Source organism: Crinia signifera, chromosome 1 (assembly GCF_055691185.1).
Source record: "Crinia signifera chromosome 1, ASM5569118v1, whole genome shotgun sequence".
Classification (NCBI taxonomy): domain Eukaryota; kingdom Metazoa; phylum Chordata; class Amphibia; order Anura; family Myobatrachidae; genus Crinia; species Crinia signifera.
The window spans coordinates 144,602,129-144,621,495 of record NC_139217.1 but is presented as its reverse complement, the minus strand read 5'-3'; the positions used below and the strand labels follow the sequence as shown (position 1 = coordinate 144,621,495).

At 42.8% G+C, this 19,367-nt stretch overlaps 1 protein-coding gene across 2 annotated transcripts in view; it reads left to right on the top strand.

Moving 5' to 3' along the window:
• The first annotated feature begins 1,371 nt into the window (after positions 1–1,371).
• The window catches only part of SYNPO2 (synaptopodin 2), a 215,174-nt gene continuing 197,178 nt past the window's right edge, over positions 1,372–19,367 (top strand). For both annotated transcript variants that reach the window (XR_014470875.1, XM_083174460.1), the window contains exon 1: positions 1,372–1,594. Coding sequence is in view for 1 of the 2 variants with exons in the window: in XM_083174460.1 (XP_083030586.1) it covers positions 1,490–1,594 (105 nt within the window). In the remaining variant the exon portion in view is untranslated. The remainder of the gene's footprint in view (positions 1,595–19,367) is intronic.

The window sequence follows — 19,367 nt, the reverse complement described above, 5'->3', positions numbered from 1 at the left end:
TATAGCCAGCGGGGGACCCAGTATTCACTGCACCGTTCGTGCATAGTTACGTTCGGCTGCAGTGAATATATGAATATCTAATGAGCGGCTCGAGCGCTCGGGCCCCCTGCTGGCTGCACTGTGTAAAAAAAAAAAAAAAAAAAAAAAAATTTAAAAAAATATTTTTTTTAAAATTAAATATATATTCATGTGCTATAAGCACATGAATAAAAATAACATGCCCCTTCACAGGAAAAAAAAACTGATTTTTTGACACCAAAATTTAAAAAAAAAACCTTTACGTTCAAAAGTTCACATTCCAGCTCTCCATCAAAAGATGGAGAATTGCTACACGGAGAGAGACGGAGAAAATCACTTAAAAAGACGGAGAACATTTCACATTGAATAGGGTTGCTCGCTTTTGGAGAGCAAAATGCTCCATCCAAGGCGAACAAAGCACAAATTCTCCACAAAACACGGAGAACTTCTCTCATTGAATACTGCCCAGAGACTGTGCTGCAGGGCTGATGCTATATGGGCCTAATTCAGCATTAGTCACAATTTTGGCCCAATTGTATGCGATTCCAAAGGATCCGGCCGAGAATCCAAGTGAAATCATCCCAAATCGCATGTGTATGACATCCTGTCGGGTCCGATACGCGGTCCCATGCACATTGAATTGGAGTCAGAGCTCAGAGCTGCTGCCCGTCCAACCTCTGATTCTGACCCCCTCCCAGGGAAAGGGGTCACATGAGATACTGTACATGGCATGTGAAAGGACCGCATGTGATACTGTATATCGCATGCAATCCTGCCACCCCGGAGGGACCTGGGCGGATCAAGGGAATCGGATGGATACACACTGCTGCGAGACATCACAGTAGTGTATGTAACCAATGAAAAAAGCTAAACCGTGGCCGCAATCTCCCGTATGCTGGGGGCAGCCCACAACAGAGCAAAGCCACCCAGCATGTAATCCCTGCCTGCGATGTGATTGCAATTAAATTGCATCATCGAAATGCGAAGCAATCTCATTTCTATGGTAGCTGCAGGGATGCCATTTTCTGGCTCACTTAGACTGCATGTAATGCCACGCAGCCGCTGCAAACCGCCCCAAACAAGGTCCAGAAACGCATGTGCAATCTGCGCATTACAAAATCATTTATTATTATTTTCCATAAAAAACTTTTGTCAAAAACCCTTTTTCCCCCTAATAAAGAAAGCACTTGGAGTGGGATGATGCGAAGATTTACAAAGGAAAACATCAAATACTTTCCCAGGAACTGGGGGATGGACCTTCCTCTGTGACGAAACAGTGGGCTGACCCATGGAGTTCTCTGCATGTATTCTATCTTCCACAGTAACTACATTTCAATGTGCATTTAGTATCAGAGAGGTGCTGTGCATACTCTGGGAACCTGGTTACTGTCTCACCAGTGTGGTCTAACATACAAAAACACTTCTTCACCAGCAACAAAGGAATTTATTTCAACTACTAAAAGAAGTAAAAATGGGCACTGGGGATTATATCTGTGTAACAATGAGTGGAGGAGCACCCTGGGGATTCAGGTTGCAAGGTGGAACTGAGTTTCAAGAGCCTCTACATGTGTCCAAGGTAAGGCGACTCATCTACCTATCACCTTTGTGTTCTGTATCTAACTTAGCAGCACAGGAAGCATCTAACCACTCACAGTCATGTCTCAGCTAATGCGCTGATGTACATGTGTATTCCTGTACCTTCTGTTTATGGAATATACATATATTGTGGCACTCATAATTTATGAGGTTTTCTTTTGTACAGAAAGCTTCTAAATCGCTTCAGTTTTTGATCACAGATATGAAGTCAGCTGCCAGAAAACCCTTTGATCACCAATGATCACTGGGAATTGCTAGCGTCAAGCGTTCAGGGAATGATTGCCAAAATGTCATGTATAACATGTTTATTGATGTGGTACAGATACACGATCCTGCATGAAGCCTTAAAATAGGTTACAGCTATATACACAGCCCGAGGGTACTGGCAGGACTAACAAATGTGCTAATGTTTACATTGAGACTATGTTTAATGTCATTTTAATGACATGCTAGCTCTAAATCAAAACAAGGTTCCCATTTTGTGTTCCACAAGCGCAGGCTAGAATCAAGTCTTCAAATAATTCTTCTTAGGGATATATATACAGTAGTCCATGCTACAATACACAGACTTATATAAAGTTTACTGCATCTACTCTCAGGCAGCAGTTGGAAATGTTACATTTAATTTAATTTTAAAGTGTCTTTGAAGATTACAACTGATGAGTGTAAAAAATATACAGTTTTCCCAATAGAAAATGAAGTCATGCACATATACTATTTTACACTTTTAAAAAGGATCAGAGAGAAATATGCCTTATGAAAAGGATGTCACACTATGATTGGATGTGTTGATTCTTTTATTGATGTAACGGTTCCTGTACATTTGTGACCACAAATAAGCATTGGAAACACTGTTTATAGGTTTTTGTTAAATAAGAGCATCAATGTGATCTAATCTCATAAAGTAAGTGCATTTACTTTTTGAATGGTACTGTACTAGTGAAAATGATTTAAGAGACAAAAATGACTTGATAAACTTTTCCCAGTCACCTCTAGCACACACAGGAACATTCTGCCACCTAGTGGTCTACTTCTGAACTTGCTCTTTTATAAGTTTCAAAATGAAAAGTTGTTAATTTCTATGTAAATGTTAACATCATGTAACAGGTAAGAAGCTCTAGTTATTTGATGTTCAGTGCCGGTGTCATACTTTGTTTAGTACACAATTATACTATGCCGCTGTCTCTCCCTCAAGGAAAACTGGACTTACCTGCCTACCTGATGACAGATTGATCTATGTATCTATCTATCTATCTATCTATCTATCTATTTATTGTTAAACATATGTTGTAATGATTTGTATTACCGCCTCACAGCGCTGAGGTCATGGATTCGATTCCCTCCATGGCCCTAACTGTGTGAAGTTTGTATATTCTCCACTTGCATCAGTGTGTTTACTCCAGTTTCCTCCCACAATCCAAAAATATATGGGTAGGTTATCTGGCTCCCCACAAAAATTACTAGAATGTCTGTGTGTTGCGTGTACATGTGGTAGGGAATATAGATTGTAAGCTCCACTGGGGCAGGGACTGATGTGAGTGTTCAAATATTCTCTGTAAAGCGCTGCAAGATATGTGTGCGCTATAGAAATAGCTGGAAATAAATAAAATCTATCAATACATACTGTACATGCGCACACATTTATGTAACAACATGGAGATACTAGTGTATTAGAAGAAAAATACTACATTAAGTGACAAATCTACTTTTTATTCAGACTTGTTAAACATAATTTCCTATTGCTGCTATTTGGGCAATAAGAAATTGATTTCCACCAAGATGTATAAAAAATCACATCCAGAGACAGACTCTCTGATAGGAGCCCATATCTGCAATGTGAAAACTAAAGTTATAGCATCACGGATCACTGTACGTTATGCTTTGGACCACGTGCATGACCATTAGCTAGCACATGAACCAGTGTTACCAGGGAGGGGCCCAGGCAATCCCTCTCCTGGTAAATTGTACAATAGCCCATAGACTGTAAGGGCTAATGCCATCACTATTGCATTGGGAAATGTGGAAAGCATAGTTCTACAAACACTGTAGAACCCCTGTAATGCTTTCATGGGTATGCTGATTTTTGAGGGGATTTATGTGCATAATAAATATGTACCAAAAACATAACTGTAACATGTGAGTGACTTTATGTAGAGGACAAAGAAATAGGATCCACATCTTCAGCCGAACTCAGTTGGAAACTGTTGGCAGCCACGGGGGTGCAGCGAGAAAAGGGGGTGGGAGGTCAAAGGGGAGCTGAGGGGGAAGAGGAGGAGGAACACATGAAGTGGGAGGTGAAAGGGCACAGGACTGGTCCCACAGGGGATGCCAGGCCACAGTAACCAGCCACACATTGTAGGGATATACCTTGGTTTAGTGGTAGATGAGGTTTCTAGGTGCAGGCAGAGAAGATCTGTCAGGAGGGAGGAGGTAGAGTAGCTGAAAAGGGGATTATGTTTATGCTTAATATGCCAAATCCCCCCATTCCAGCACTTATGCTTACCTGTACGTCTAATTCCAGCAGGGTCCTCCATGTTGCCTGTGTCTACTGCCCATGTCCAAAAGCTTTCCGCTGCAAGCAATGTGCTGTTTACTAATGTACATATGTGACATGTGCATTGAGCTTCCTTGTGACGGGAACTCAGCAAATCATGAAAAGCTATGCTAAAACTAGAAAAGCTTTCTCTGGTTCCCCATTGCCGGCAATGAGAACTGTGGCACTAATATAATCTATACAAGGCGTAAGAACAGTGACAAGGGGGTCATTCAGGTGCGGTCTGATTTGCTATGACTACTGCTTTCTCACCACCTTTTCCGGCTCCGAAATGGCATCAGACTGTCACTCAATGACAGTCTGATGTCGGCCTGTGTCGTATGCGACAGAAACCATTCACACACACACACGCACACGCAGAACTAGTCTGAAATCAGTACATTGCGCAGCAACTGCACCTGAATGACTCCCCAAATATCAGTAAACTATGCTCACTGCTTTTAGCTAATTATAGAATGGGGGACATAAACCTTCAGCAATTGCTTATTAAATGGAGCCCTAGGTCCAGGGCCAGATTAATTATGCTGCTCCAGGCCTCCATATAAAAAGAGGCCCATCATCCTGACAGCATGATGATCACCAGCTGGCCACATGGTTGGCCAGAAGTCATAAGTATGTAAATTGCTTTTCTGTTTACACATTTATGCAATGTTTGTACTTTATATATTTAGGGAGACATTGGGGCTTATGGGTTCTACAAGACTACATAGCATTGGCCTCACCTACTCCACTTCTCATAATAGGCTCTTGGGCATTTTCAGCTGCAGGCCCATGAGGTCCTCAGTCCGGCCCTGCCTAGAACTGATATTTTCCCCAATTAATAGCTTTGGCTAAATTGAATGATGATATTTAGTTGTTACTGTTTCACAAATGTTTATCATATAAGACAGGTATTCCCAACCAGGGTCCTCAAGCCACACCAACAATGCAGATTTTAGCAATATCCAGGCTTGACCACAGGTGACTTAATTAGTACCTCAGTTATTTTGATTTAACCATCTGTGCTGAAGCCTGGATATCACTATAACCTGCACTGCTGGTGTGCCTTGAGGACCGTGGTTGGGAATGCCTGGTATAAGAGAATGAGTGGTAGCAGCCTTGCAGAGAACCTTACAGGAAAAGCTTAAACCTGGCATTGTAGAAATTCATGGTTCCTTAATATGTGATAGTACATTACAGAATATATCCGTAGGTGTTTAGGCGCAATGAGCTGCAGATGTACACTGACAGTAGCCTCATACTATCGCTATCCATGTTACCACCTAATTCCTTTAATAGCTAGGTAGTGAGCAAAATAAGTCTACATGCCTGATGGGTGGTGACCGAAACGAACCTGCATGTTCTGTGCTGCGTCTTGTGATTGTGATGTCAGAGTTACTTTCTCCAACTAAGATCTAGATCTAAGTGTGAGCATATATGATAGCTGTCATCATTCTAACGTACTGTACTGACTTTCCCTGCATCGGTCCTCCCCCATTGCTACTTACACTGCGGTTGCAGCGAGACCGCAGTTTAAGTGCTCATGTATGTGCCGAGTAGTGCTTTTTGGAGATCTGTGCATTAGTCTGAATCAGACAACATGACCCAAATGTAATAGGGTGTAAGAATCAGAAAGTGAGAGATTTTCGGAGAGTTCTCCCATTGTTTTAAAGCGGCAATCCTTTACACGGCAAAACCAGGTTGATCTGGCCATGCCATTGATTGTCGCTTTAAATTTTTTTTTTTTACATTTTCACCAAATCTCTCACTTTCTGAGTCTCGCACCCTATTACATTTTCCTCCTGGTTCCTCCACATTAGGGCACATTGGGGAACTACAATTTCCATGATGCAGTGAACTTGCTTAAAATCCAGGTTTTTTTCTATAAATACTTAGTATAAATAATAACAAAATTCTAAAGCTGAGAGGTTTTGAATAGTTAATACAAACTGAAGTTGCAGAATAATAGCAAATACTATGTACAACTGGTCAAAACTGAAGAATATACTAATTAGAAAAAACATTTTTTTGAGGAACAAACCTGGGACTGTTCTTGTAAATGAGGGACTATACAAACTATAATAACAAATCTATTGTTTAATCCATTATTGTTTTTAAATGAATATTCATTTGAAAAGCTTTAACTGCAGATAAAGGCCCATGTTATTCTTAGACTATTGTTAGATTAAGTGGTTCCTATATGACTATTTCAACTTGGTGCTTAATCACTGGAACAATCTGAAAGCAGAAATGAAACAGTAGAATGTACTTTGCTGCTCCATTCATCATATCAGTGTGGGAGCGCAGCACTTTTACTGGAAGCCCCAATTCACAGAGACAAAACTCAGAAACTAAACAATATTGTTACACTAAAAATATTTCACTGTTCTGTTTCCAATGGCTCATTTATCCTTAATGTTTTTCTAGTGCTGATGAGGTCACAACTGTTCCTGAAATGCCCTTTCCTCTAGAGATGTACAGTATGTTACTCTTTCCTCGTTTGGTTTATATGAGTTCCCCTTTACCTGACCTTAAGCACATCACTGACCCATTTGCTCCATTAGTGTTCAGCTCTTTGACTTTGAGTATTTTTTTATATTCTCAACTGATCCCTATCCATGTGGATGGCATATGTGGCCTGACAGCACCAATAACATACACATCACATTAATAAAGCAGAAATATGTCTGTATTAATTATTCAATGGCCCAAATATGACAGCTTAGACCTGCCCACACGAATGCACCTTTTGGGGGTTATTCAGACCTGATTGATAGGCTGTTAATTTGCATTGCCCTGCGATCACATAAGCACCTCCCAGCCAGAGTGAAATCCTGTCCTGAGCTAGCCTGTGCAAATCCATATGCAAACTGCTCACTAACGAATGAATTCTTCAGTGTGTACAGTCTGTGCGTACCCAGGACCTACTTGGCCAGTGCGATCGGGGCCGAAGCTGACGTCACAAAAATGACGGGCACGGCTGCATCTTCCCTGACATTCCCATTGAACAGCCAGTTACCACTCACAAACGCCAGCTTCTTGGCATTTCAACTTGCATAGACTAGGGATGAAAAAGACGGTGTATTTTATCGCAGGACGGCCTCGCGTTTGCGTACAGCTCCACAGTATGTACCTATGGCTCCACAGTATGTACACCAGCGTCACTGATGCTAAACAAATCTCCTCAATATAACCTTTTGCCTATACAGATGTGTCCACATTCATCCATCTTTACATCTCTCCAAATAGCCATGAACTTTACTACTTAGCCCTGAGAACGCTAAATCTAAATTATCAGATGCAAAATTGTGGAAAAAAGTTGTGCAAAGGAGGAAAAATGGTGTAAAAGCAGAGTTGTATGAGGGTAATATCTTCCCCAGAACCAGAAGAAGAAAGCAGATCATGGAAGCAGATCATTGTCATAAGATTTCTACACCTTACACGGTCCGTAAACCTTCTTAGGCCTGACGTGCTGCATGTGTGTTGTCATGCATACATATAACCTTATCCATCTAAAATAAAGACATGGAGATATATAATTTAGCAGATAGTGTTAGCGATTTATTTCTCAATCTTAAAGGGTGGGACTGTATGGTGTGCAACCATGCAATATACTGTATTATTCAGTATTCCATCATGACTGAGCCATCAAATAATTTCTCCCTGGCTGTGAATGAATGATTATGCAAATCATCCATTCGCAGCTGTGCAGTGGATCACGGCGTGTGAGGGCGGTGTTTGGTCCACACGCAACGCTGTTAAATCCACAGTGTGGCGTGTGGACCAGAATAAGGTCTGATAATAGAATTAAGAGACATTGATTACATATATTTGCACAAATGTATGATAAGCCCCAAGCCATTGTTAAGGCTTCTCTGTATACTGGGGGTCCCTAGCACTATATCTAGGTGCAGAGTGCGGCACCCCAAAATACCAGCATAAGCCAGAAAGCTCGGAGCAGCACACCAGTGAAGAAACTGGTAGTGGTAATAAATATTAGTGATAGGAAGCCGAAGCTATATATAGAGTGAAATAGAGGATGGAATGTAATTAAAATATGAAAGAGATAGTATTAGTGAAATTTTTTTTTAAGTGTTAATAGAATGTAAAGGTGTGCCACACTAGAGCCATCCAGCCCAACCAATCCAGGGGCACCGCATCCCCCACCTCCATTACTCTAAATTGGGATAAATCACTTTATGTCTCTCTCTTTGTGTTACAGGCTTCTAGGAAAGCGCCTGGTAATGGAAAATAGTTATTTTTAGTTAAACAGTTATTAACAGCATAATGACCATGTTTTATTCTTTTTTGACTAAACCACGTTTCACATTTTTCTGATTTGTCACAGTTAATAGAAATAAATTGTTTTTAATCCTTCCAAATTATCTGTTGTTCTTGGAGGGTTTATTTTTACACATGCTGAAAATGATCACTTAGTAAAATAAAAAATGATGATGATCATTCCCTTAGATATATTGTACTATGCATTTAGTGCCTGAATGGGCAATTCACTCACATATGTTTATATGCAATAATATAACAGGACAAGTTTTTGATAGATCTATTTTATTTCAATTACGGAGGACCTTCCATTACCAGGTGCTGGGGAAGCTGCTTTTCTAGCCTTACCATTCTACTACAAATACTTGCCTTCACCGCTGGAATGTCTGGGACACTCATTCCACTCCTAGGAAAGTAGACCAGCCTCCCAGATTGACTTAACTAGTGACATTGACGAATTGTGTCATACTTGTATAATGCAATGGACCAAGAACGCACTAAAGCTAGTTCAAAAGAGAAAATATTAGGAAGAACGGTTGTGCTGTCAGAAAAGGGGTCATCAGACTATATTTCAACTGGGTATCCGTGTCCATAACCCCCAACTTTTCTCAACATGGAATCATGACTTGCAGCACCGAAGGCACGTCCATGTCCAAAAAAAATAGTTTGGGCTGCAGGAAGGGATGGGGTTTTTTTTGTGGTAGATGGGCGTGGCCCTCGTATTTTACATTTTGGGGCATGCCCAGGGCTACCAGAGCAGCCCCCAACTGTCCTTCCCACACTGTTAGATGATGTGTGCATCTGCTTTGGTGATCACAGGCTCCCCCAACTCCGCCTATGGGAAACGGCGACCCGTGGGTGGGACAGCGTCCAATTAGTGGGACTGTCCCACTTTAATTTGGGACAGTTGGGAGGTATGCAGTGTCCATGTGAATACAGAAAGTGCCCAGGCCAATTGCTGATCTCAATATACTTGATAATGTCCAGAATTCAGCATGAGTTTTAAATTTGTGAATTTTCACTAAATTCCAACTCCCGGCAAAGGCTGTGGGGGGCCTCCCAGCAAAGGGCACTTCCAACAAACATGCTAGGTCCCTCCTATGAAGCCAGACACAGACCGACCATTTTTTGGGGTCACGGCAGCTGCGTGTGATGTCACCCAGCCACTGATTAGGGGAGGGTGGCACAGTCTGGACACACTTTGGTTGTCCAGACCATGCCCACAAAACGGTTGATTGCTGCCCTGAAAATGCTTGGTTGCCACTGTAGTATATATAAAGATAGTTTATGTGCATTAGCTGGATAAGTTAGTATCTCTTTAAGAATCTTGCAGTAGGATAGAACATGTGACCAGGAAGTAAGGAGATATGGAAGAAGGAGAGGAGAGCAAGCATGTGGGGTTGTCTAACTGTACTCCTGCAAGTATCATTTATACATAAGAAATAAAACATATAATCTTCAGTGTGCAAGAATGAATTGAAAGCAACAAAGGTATGTCAGGATACAACAGCCACCCTGACACCACACCGATCAAGCCGTGCACCTCTGTTGCATTTTCGCAATACAATCCAAGTTCATGGCCACGTGCACTAGCGATCTGCAAAAACCGTGATCAGGCGAGTTTTGCAGATCTGAATTAGCCCCAATGAACACTGTTCATATACGTGTTTATATATGGATGGTATCGGTATGCTGGTGATTGGGATGCCAACGGTCAGAAGACTGACAGCAGCATCCCGATGTGCAGAATCCTGACACCTGAGTTTGAAGAATTTTATTCATTTTAGTTTTAATTATATTTCCTTCAAAAAGATTTCCTCCATTTTCTGATTTAGGAGTACATAAAGCTACTCTTCCCTTCTAACAAATAGACATTTTTTTATTTATTTATTCTTATATAGCGCATACATATTCCGCAGCGCTTTACAGAGAATATTTGAACATTCACATCAGTCCCTACCCCAGTGGAGCTTACAATCTATATTCCCTGCCACATGTACACGCACACACAGACATTCTAGGGTTAATTTTGTTGGAAGCCAATTAACCTACCAGTATATTTTTGGATTGTGGGAGGAAACAGGAGTACCCGGAGTACACCCACGCAAGCACAGGGAGAGTATAGGTGGGGATTGAACCCATGACCTCAGTCCTGTGAGGCAGTAAGGCTAACCATTACACCATCCGTGTTCCTTTTCTCCAACTGCTGACATGCTTTGCTTCAGCAGTTGGAGAAAAGGAAAACTATCTGTACAAGATGTAAATAAAAGAGTTGCACACAGTTTCCATTTTCTTAGTTACCCTGACAAAGCACACAAGTGTTTATAGAGGCCCAACCTGCAGATCTGTCCTGTCTCTGCTGTCTGTCCTATGTCCAATCCCTAGATAGAAACAAGAACTACATGTAGCTTTGTCAGTCCCACAGAGCAGCCTGTAGAACTATATTAGGCCTCTGTTTGCAGTCAGGTAGTAGTGCTGGATTATTTAGGTCTGCCTGTAAATCTCAGTCCCTTTTGTTGTTTATTGCGGTTAGTCCCTGTACGTTCAGGCCTTTATGTCTTTATCTCATTGTTCTTGCCTGGTTTATCTTGTTTATTGCAATCTTTATCTTGTCTAATTTTTGCTTCTGCTTTAAATCTTTATCATCCGTGTTTGTAGGTAGCTTTCACCTTCTATAATACATTTATATTCTGGCCTTTTGTCTGTATATGCTCCTGCTTTGGACTTGGTACCTTTATCTTAGTGAGTTTGGTCTGTTTTATCCGCATTAGTTCCCTTACCTCATTTTTTTTAATACACTAAGGCCACACATAGCGGCACAGTGGGTCCAGGTTCAGTGGGACCCGCTGCGCCACAAGGAGCCTGCACACAGGCTCCTATGCAGCTGCCCACACATTAGCATTGGGACCACAGCTGCCGAGTCCTACCGCAGCATGTTGCGGTAGTAACGGACGGCGGGGCTACTGCATTACAAGGTGAACACATACATTTCAATGTATGCGTTCACAGCGTTGTGTTTCACTTGAAATCCGATCAGCAGTGACCGGATCCTGTTCTTGAAATAATCCTGCGAGGTAAAGTCTGAAAAAGAGCACAATCCGGGTGTTCAAGCCTGGGTGAAATCCATTGATTCTGCCCTGATTTTGGGCATGAGGAAAAGGCCATTTTATTGAATATTCATTCCTTGCGCCACAGGCTATAATTATCCAGCAATTTAGTTTACCCTTAATCTAAGTAAATATGCCTAAAAAGTGAAGGGAAATTCAGTGGATGATGTTTGGAGATGGAGAGCTATATAGCAGTTATAGGAAGTGAGGGTGAGGAAGATGGTGGCGAGTGAAAGGAATTACAGTGGTTGAGTTATGGGGTCAGGGTCAGTGTGTAACATAGGAATTACAATGGATGAAATTTGGTACCAAGGAGTTGTGGTGAGTGAGGGATATTTCTGTGGGTGTCAGGCAGTAGTGGTGGTAGTATGGGGTCAGGAGTGATTATGAGTGGTATCGATGTTAGAGAAAGTGCTGATTTCGGCGTTAGCAGATAATGAGTGAGCTGTTCAGCTGGGTACACACTGGGCGATATATCGTCAATGATATGGTTGATGTTGATATCATTGATGATATCGCGTGTATATGGGCAATTGTGTACTGTCCATATCATTAACTATTCGCACAGCCGAGGGTTGTTAACGCCCCCCCCCCCGTCATCTGTACATGCTGCTTAATCTAACTATATCGTTTGACGTCACTGACCAATATCGTGAACGATTTCAGTCAGTGTGTACGCTCAATATCGTTCTCCCACGACACCACCGGTATAGTTAATTATATTGGCAAGGAAGGAATCGGCTAGTGTGTGTACACAGCATAAGTACTGTATACTTACAGGGTGTCAGTGTGATTTTGTGCACTATTTTTTTCACTGCAGAACTACAAGTGCCAGCGGGCCCTTTAATGCCCCGCATGCTGGGACTTGTGGTTCCCCAAGTCCCAGCATGCGGGGTAGGCTTGCTGGGACTCATAGTTCGCCAGTGTAAAACAATAGTTTTCATTCTTTTTTTTACACAAATCATCAGCCCGATGCCCACGGGCCAGGGGCATCGGGGACAGCCCCGGACTATCAGCATGGGCTGGTAAGTCCTGGAGGGGGGGGACCCCTTCATTGGGGGGGTCCCCACTTCCCCAGGACCCCTGCCCATGCTGACCAGCCAGGGGGTTAATGCTTTGGCCGCGGGAGCTTATATAATAAGTTTCCCCCGGCTGTGGCATTACCCTGCTGGCTGGTTGTGTCCGGTGCTGGTTCTTAAAATACGGGGGACCCCTAGTCACTTTGTCCCCCGTATTTTGGGAACCAGCGCCGGACCTTGAGTCTGGTGCTGGTTTCATAAAATCAAGGGGACCCCTATTTGTCGGGGACCCTGATTTTATGTCACCAGCACCGGCTCAGTGAGCCCGGGGCTGGTTAGACTCGGGCGGGGGACCCCGCGCTCGGTTCTTTTTTTTACAACCTTGCGCTGTCCTGCAAATGTGCGATTTTCAGACATGAAAATCGCACATTTTCAGGACTAAAAACAGCGCACAACTTCGCTGCAAATCGCCCCTATTCGCACTTTTCAGCCTCCAATGCGCATCACATTAAATATGCGCATTTAGGCTGAAAAATGCGAATTTAAAATAGGCGATTTGCGGTGATGTGGTGCGCAAATAAAACATGCGCTTTTTGCGCAAAGCATAGAATGTCACCCCATGTTTTCACAACACAACGAGGAAATAAGCAGATACGCTAAACAACTTATTTTATAGAGAAGGAAAATAGATGGATAGTAAATAATTAATTTAATATGTATTTTTTTCAGATGAATATAAATGTGTGTGTTCAATTATTCTCAACCTTGAGGTACATGCTATATACAAAGATGATGTGATGTGGCATAGCCTTACATTCCTTTTCAACACTTGCCAAGTCACATTAATCAGCCACGAGACAATGACGATTGCTTATATGCTTCCCTTGCCGAATTCTTCCTAATTCTACTCTTACAATGAATAACAGACAATCTAGCAGATCTCCAATAGCCTATTTCACAGAAACAATAACAAGGGGGAAGTGTTATGGGAATTAAAATGCTAGTTGAAGTATAAACCTGGTATACATTAAAGAGCATTACACTCCGGCTTCTCCATCTTTGCTGTGCTATGTAACAGCTAATTTAGCATGCTTCTGAACTAGTATAATAATATACTTCATCCAGACATCTGTACTTCTCACATGCTCCTCAGCAGGCAATGGGGTGTATGATGGATTACATCACTCTGTTTGTATTGTATTGGATACCAAAGTATGTGGATAAGCCATGATTTTATACATCATTTAAACGCTTAGCATTTGCCAAGCGCATACCTTTTACTGTATTTGTCACACAGCATAGCTGCAGGTTCACCGCTCAAATCCAACATTAGTCAGTGCTTCATTTGTCTGATGGGTTTTCTGTTCCTTGGGAATTGGGTTTTGCATTTTAACAAAGGAATAATCTTGTGTGAAGTCTTGGAAATAATGTTTGCAGATTGCAGCAGAATTAGCTGTTAAAAAGTTTTTCTTACAAAGCAAGATTAAATGTATTCACTCTGATTCCCAGTTCAGATTTACCATATCCACTTGCTATGAGCCATCTACAATTTAAGTGGCATACTTACTAAGTCTTCAGGAATGCCCAGGAGATCCCCAAATCCTGAGATCCCACGTGAGAAATAAACTCTCCTGCAATGTTCTCTTATGCAGTGAATGGGCAGGGTAGTATAGGGTTGGCCATCGTTACAAACCACTGATGCTTAGATGATTTTGCCATAGATCCACCATCGATGGTACAGAGCCCCCAATTTTGTTTTCTATTTAGTACATGGAGCTTAGCTCAGCCCTGGTGCTTCTTTGAAGCCCCACCCACAATCTCTGATTGCAGGGAGGACCATCAGTGGGTGAAAGAGATTAATGGTTTCCTTGTTAATGAGTTATGCCATTGAGGTTAACCACTGAGGGTGACCATCGAAGGTTAATTCTCTACGATGGCCATCCCTTCCGTGGCAATGACATGTTTCTCTGCACACATATTTACGCATAGGACCTCCACATTTTTTATCATTAATTCAACATTTCTGCTGTTTAACAAATGGAACAGCAAGAAAATGCTGTCAGAGTATGCAGGGTGTGTGATGGCATTATGCCGGTGTGGTCCCAAGTGATACAAACATGAATTGGTAGCTGGGGAAGGTTTATTTTACCTACAGATGGAGCAGCTCCCATCGGAGCCGAAAGGGGGCACGCGTGCCCCTCATGCACCCCATTCTGATGGAGCCTCTCCCCCATCGCTGACCACAGCCCTCGTACCCCCCCCCCCCCAACCCTGCCCATCTCCCTGAAGCAGGCAGGGATTCCGCTCGCCACCGAGTGACAGGGACGTGCGAGTGGGTGAGATGCCCGCACGTCTCTGTCAGATGGATCATCTCTCCGTAGACATCCGTCATATACATCCCACTAAGTGAAGATGTGATAACATGCGTACGGTAGTCTGTTTGGATGAAAGGTAACATTTGGCTTTCTGAAGTATAGATATTTAAAAAAAATCTGGTTATGAAAGTGTGGTCTGTCACTTAATTGTGAAAATATGTAATATTTAATAAAAAACACACACACACTCCAACCCCCGTTAACACGGGTCACATAGGATGACCCAGGTTTAACCCTTCTCCATCACCTTGGTCGGGTGGGTTGGGTGGGTTGGTTGACCCAGGTTATAAGCTGCGGTGCTTTCACACCGCACCTCAACCCAGGTCACCAAACCGTCAAGAATCCCGGTCCGAGGTGCGATGTATAAGGGGTAAATGTACTAAAGCTTCTGAATAACAAAATTGCAGTTACAACAAAAATTCAACCAACCTACCTGCACACTATTAATGTCAGAAATGAATGATCAAACCTGAGAATTACCCAGACTCTTGCCACTCCCTCATTTTTATCTCTATTAGGGCATGTCCAGCATTGTTGGAGATGTTGGGCTGGCCCCGGAGACTCTGCTTACACTGCCGGCTCCTCAGTAACAGGAGTGCTACACGATTATGTCCCAGTGCTGGTTTCCTGTCATTGTGGAGAAGTCAACATTTTGGTGTCATCCTCTGGAAGAGTGAGGGAATGCAAGGGGTGCATCCCCTGTAAGTCACCAATAGGAAAATATTAGCATTAAGGGATGAAGATGCTTATAGAGCTCACCATTTGCTGTACTGTAGTTCTGTAATATAATTTATTTTCCTTAAATCCTTTATTTTATCCTAGATGTAAGTTGTAGCTGTAATCCCCTAACAGTACAATAGTGACAGGAATTGTCTCATGGCAACCACTGTCCATTAACGGTATTTTGTCCTTATTTTCATAGTCTTTCAGACTAGAGCACAAAAATGTTCTAGTAATGTAATAAAAATGACATTCTTGTAGTAGCAATGCTAATACCATAAAGCAATAGGCTAATGCTCTCTGTCTGGCAGCCAAATGGGCACATGCAACTCTATTTCATATTTCTCTAATCGTTGTCTTTCTTCAAGCTGTATACACCCTTTATTACTTGACATATTGGGCCAGAGGGAAGCAGCTGTGCAATTCTGTGTTATTAAAATACAAATTTAAGATTGGGTCTGTCACCTGTGCACACTCCCAAACATCATGGGCCTGATTCAGACCTGACAAGTCAGCGCCGCCAGCCGCCCCACACCGAACAATGTGATACATGTATTATACGGCAGGGCTATACCGAGGGCAGGGAGACAGCCACAGTTTCAGGCCAGAGGGTCAGAGCTTCAAAAGTGATAAAATAGAATATTATATAAAACCAACCAATCAGCTCCTGCCTGACATTTTTCAAACACAGGGGCAGATTTATTAAGCTTGGTGAAGTGATAAAATGTCTGGATTTTATCATCGGCCAATCAGCTCCTATCTGTCATTTTTCAAACCAAGCCTGTAACTTCACAGTTAGGAGCTGATTGGCTGGTGATAAAAACCCGATACTTTATCACTTCACCCAGCTTAATAAATCTGCGTCACAGTCTGTAACATGACAGTCAGGAGCTGATTGGCTGGCTGTTTATCACTATCCATTTGATAACTTTTGAAGCTTAGTGCATCTATCCCTCAGACACCTATTGGAAGGGATGGCATCTGGCTGACTGTTTTGCTACAGGCCACCTAAACCTTACATTAATAAGCAACAATAATGGCAATCAGGTGTTCCCTTGTATCCCAGTTCATATTATTAGGACAGTAGAAACAGACAGTTAATAATGTAATTTTATTATGAGCAATATCTCATCTGGCTCTCCGCTTAAACCATGGATTTCATCAGCTTCTATGTTATCCATAACATAATATGTCATTACTCATTATTATTCATCCATCTTTTTCCAGGCACTATAATTCCTGTGAGACCCCACTCCAGTCATGTTTTCCATTATCCACACATGAACCCTGCCATTTTATCCAGATCCATTTGGATTTTACTGGCTCATATTATGAGATATATTCTCTGTCATATAAACAAATCACCAGTATTACTTAGTAGGGCTTTGGTTATTATTTGCTTTGGCTAGTCAGGAGTATTCTTAACCTGACATTTCTTTTGTTTATTTAACAAATGGAACAGCAAGGAAAATGCTGTCAGTGTATGCAGGGTGTGTGATGACATTGTGCCGGCATGGTCCCAAGTGAGACAAACATGAAGAGGTAGCTGTGGAACATTCACTTTACCTATGTGTAGATATCCGTCATATACATCCCACTAAGTGCAGATGTGATAACATGCATACGGTAGTCTGTTTGGATGAAAGGTAACATTTGGCTCTATTAAGTATAGATATTTAAAAGAAATCTGGTTATGAAATTGTGGTCTGTCACAGTCACTTAATTGTGCAAATATGTAATATTAAAAAAAAAAACCCACACACTCATACCCCTTTAACATGGGTCGGACCCGGGATCACACTAAACCTGGGTCACCGCTATACAGAGGATGACCCAGGTTAAACCCTTCTTATCACCTTGGTCGAATTGCAGGGTTGATTGACCCAGGTAATAAGCTGTGGTGCTTTCACACCGCACCTCGACCCAGGTCCTTACGTCACCAAACCGTCATAATCCAGGTCCGAGGTGCGATGTATAAGGAGTAAATGTACTAAAGCTTCTAAAATTGAGAAGAGGTGTATTGCTCAGAGCAACCAATCATATTCTGTCTATCATTTTCTAGCATGCAATAGAGAGATGATAGACAGAATCTGATTGGTTGCTATGGGGTACATCACCTCTTTATTTTATTTTTTTAAGCTTTAGTAAATGTACCCCTAATATTCAGCCCAAACATTTGGGATTGATGGGCCAGCCGGAGAGGAACATGGTAGAAAGAGTAAATGCCATCTGTGGGACTGGCGCAGAGTGCGGCCTATACAAATTAGCGTACTGTAGTATCAAATTTCCCTTGGTATCCACAGGAAGCTGCCAGCCCACACCAATGCACCCATGCAGAGATTTGCAAAATAGGCACTTCTACCTGGAAAGGCATGAATGGGAGGAAATGATGGACTAATATAACAAATACAGAAATAGAGTGTTCCCGTAACTGTGAACTAATGCAGACTGGTACAGAAATCAATAGACACATAGTTGACGTGCAGGTGCTTAAGGATAGATGCCTATACATTCATGGCCGCCCCAGGTGGGTGGGGGGGGAGCGGGCCCTGCGAGGGGGGGGAGCTTGAAGCGGCCGCCGAGCCGCAGAGTGGCCGGAGCCCTAGGCAAATGCCTAAGGCTGCCTAGTGGTGGCGCTGGCACTAGTGATCTGCTTGTGGTTGGGTGATTGTTAACATGAATGCTGATAGGTGCTGTTTGCATAAATTATTTTTTTGTGTGCATGGTTTAGAAAATGGTCTCTCCCGGAGAGGCAATTCTAAAAGTCGGCAACCCTGATGTAAAATAGAACTCCCATGTTAGTAAATTCCCCCCATTGTCATTGTTGATTGTCACTGTCGATATTTTGCAGATGTCAACATTAATGATGTTGACATTTTATCCATGATGACATTATCAATGTTGACTTTCTGCTGTCAAAATTGTGTTGACTACTTTATGAATGGAGACATTCTAACCACATACGACAATTGAAAATTTTGCCATTGAGGCCTATAGGTATCAATAAAATTTGTGTGATATCTCCCAAAAACACACATTTTTTGGGGCAGCCACAAATATTAAGTACCAGCAGGAATGTACAGTATGTGAGGGGGTACCATGGTGGATATCTCCAATATCTGCTGAGATCCCATATTTAGTCTACAAAAGCAGCTCCCATGGCACTTTTAGGATAGGGAATCCTTCCCCGGCAATGGCCACTCACACATGTGTGGTGAACAGACCGCGCATGCAGAGTAGCATGGTGGGGTCCTAAAGGTGAAGTGAAAAGATTGCATTAGCGATATCTTCACTTCTAACACTGTAGGGCCCTATCAGAACCCCAGGCCCGGTGCGAGGCACCGCAGTGCCCCAGGCAGGGGGTGCCCCGCTGCTCAACCAATCAGCGGGGGATGCGGGGAGGGGGTAGAGCTGCAGCCGCTGAATCGCTCAACTGGGGGGGAGGGTCCACCGCTACCGCCAAGTCGCTCTATGAGTGTGGGAGGTTTTGAGAAAGGCACAAACCAACCCCTCTCCCGCTCTACGGCGGGGGGATGCGGCTGCTGCCGACTCGGTTCCGGGTAGAGAGGGGGTTGGTGCAGGTGCCGTTTACCTGGCTCCAAAGGGGTAGGGGGGCTCCCAAGCGCCGCCCTCCAGTGGCCGGCGCCCCCAGGCAAATGCCTAAAGCTGCCTAGTGGTGGCACCGGCCCTGCAGAACCCCATATCCCTGCATGTAATT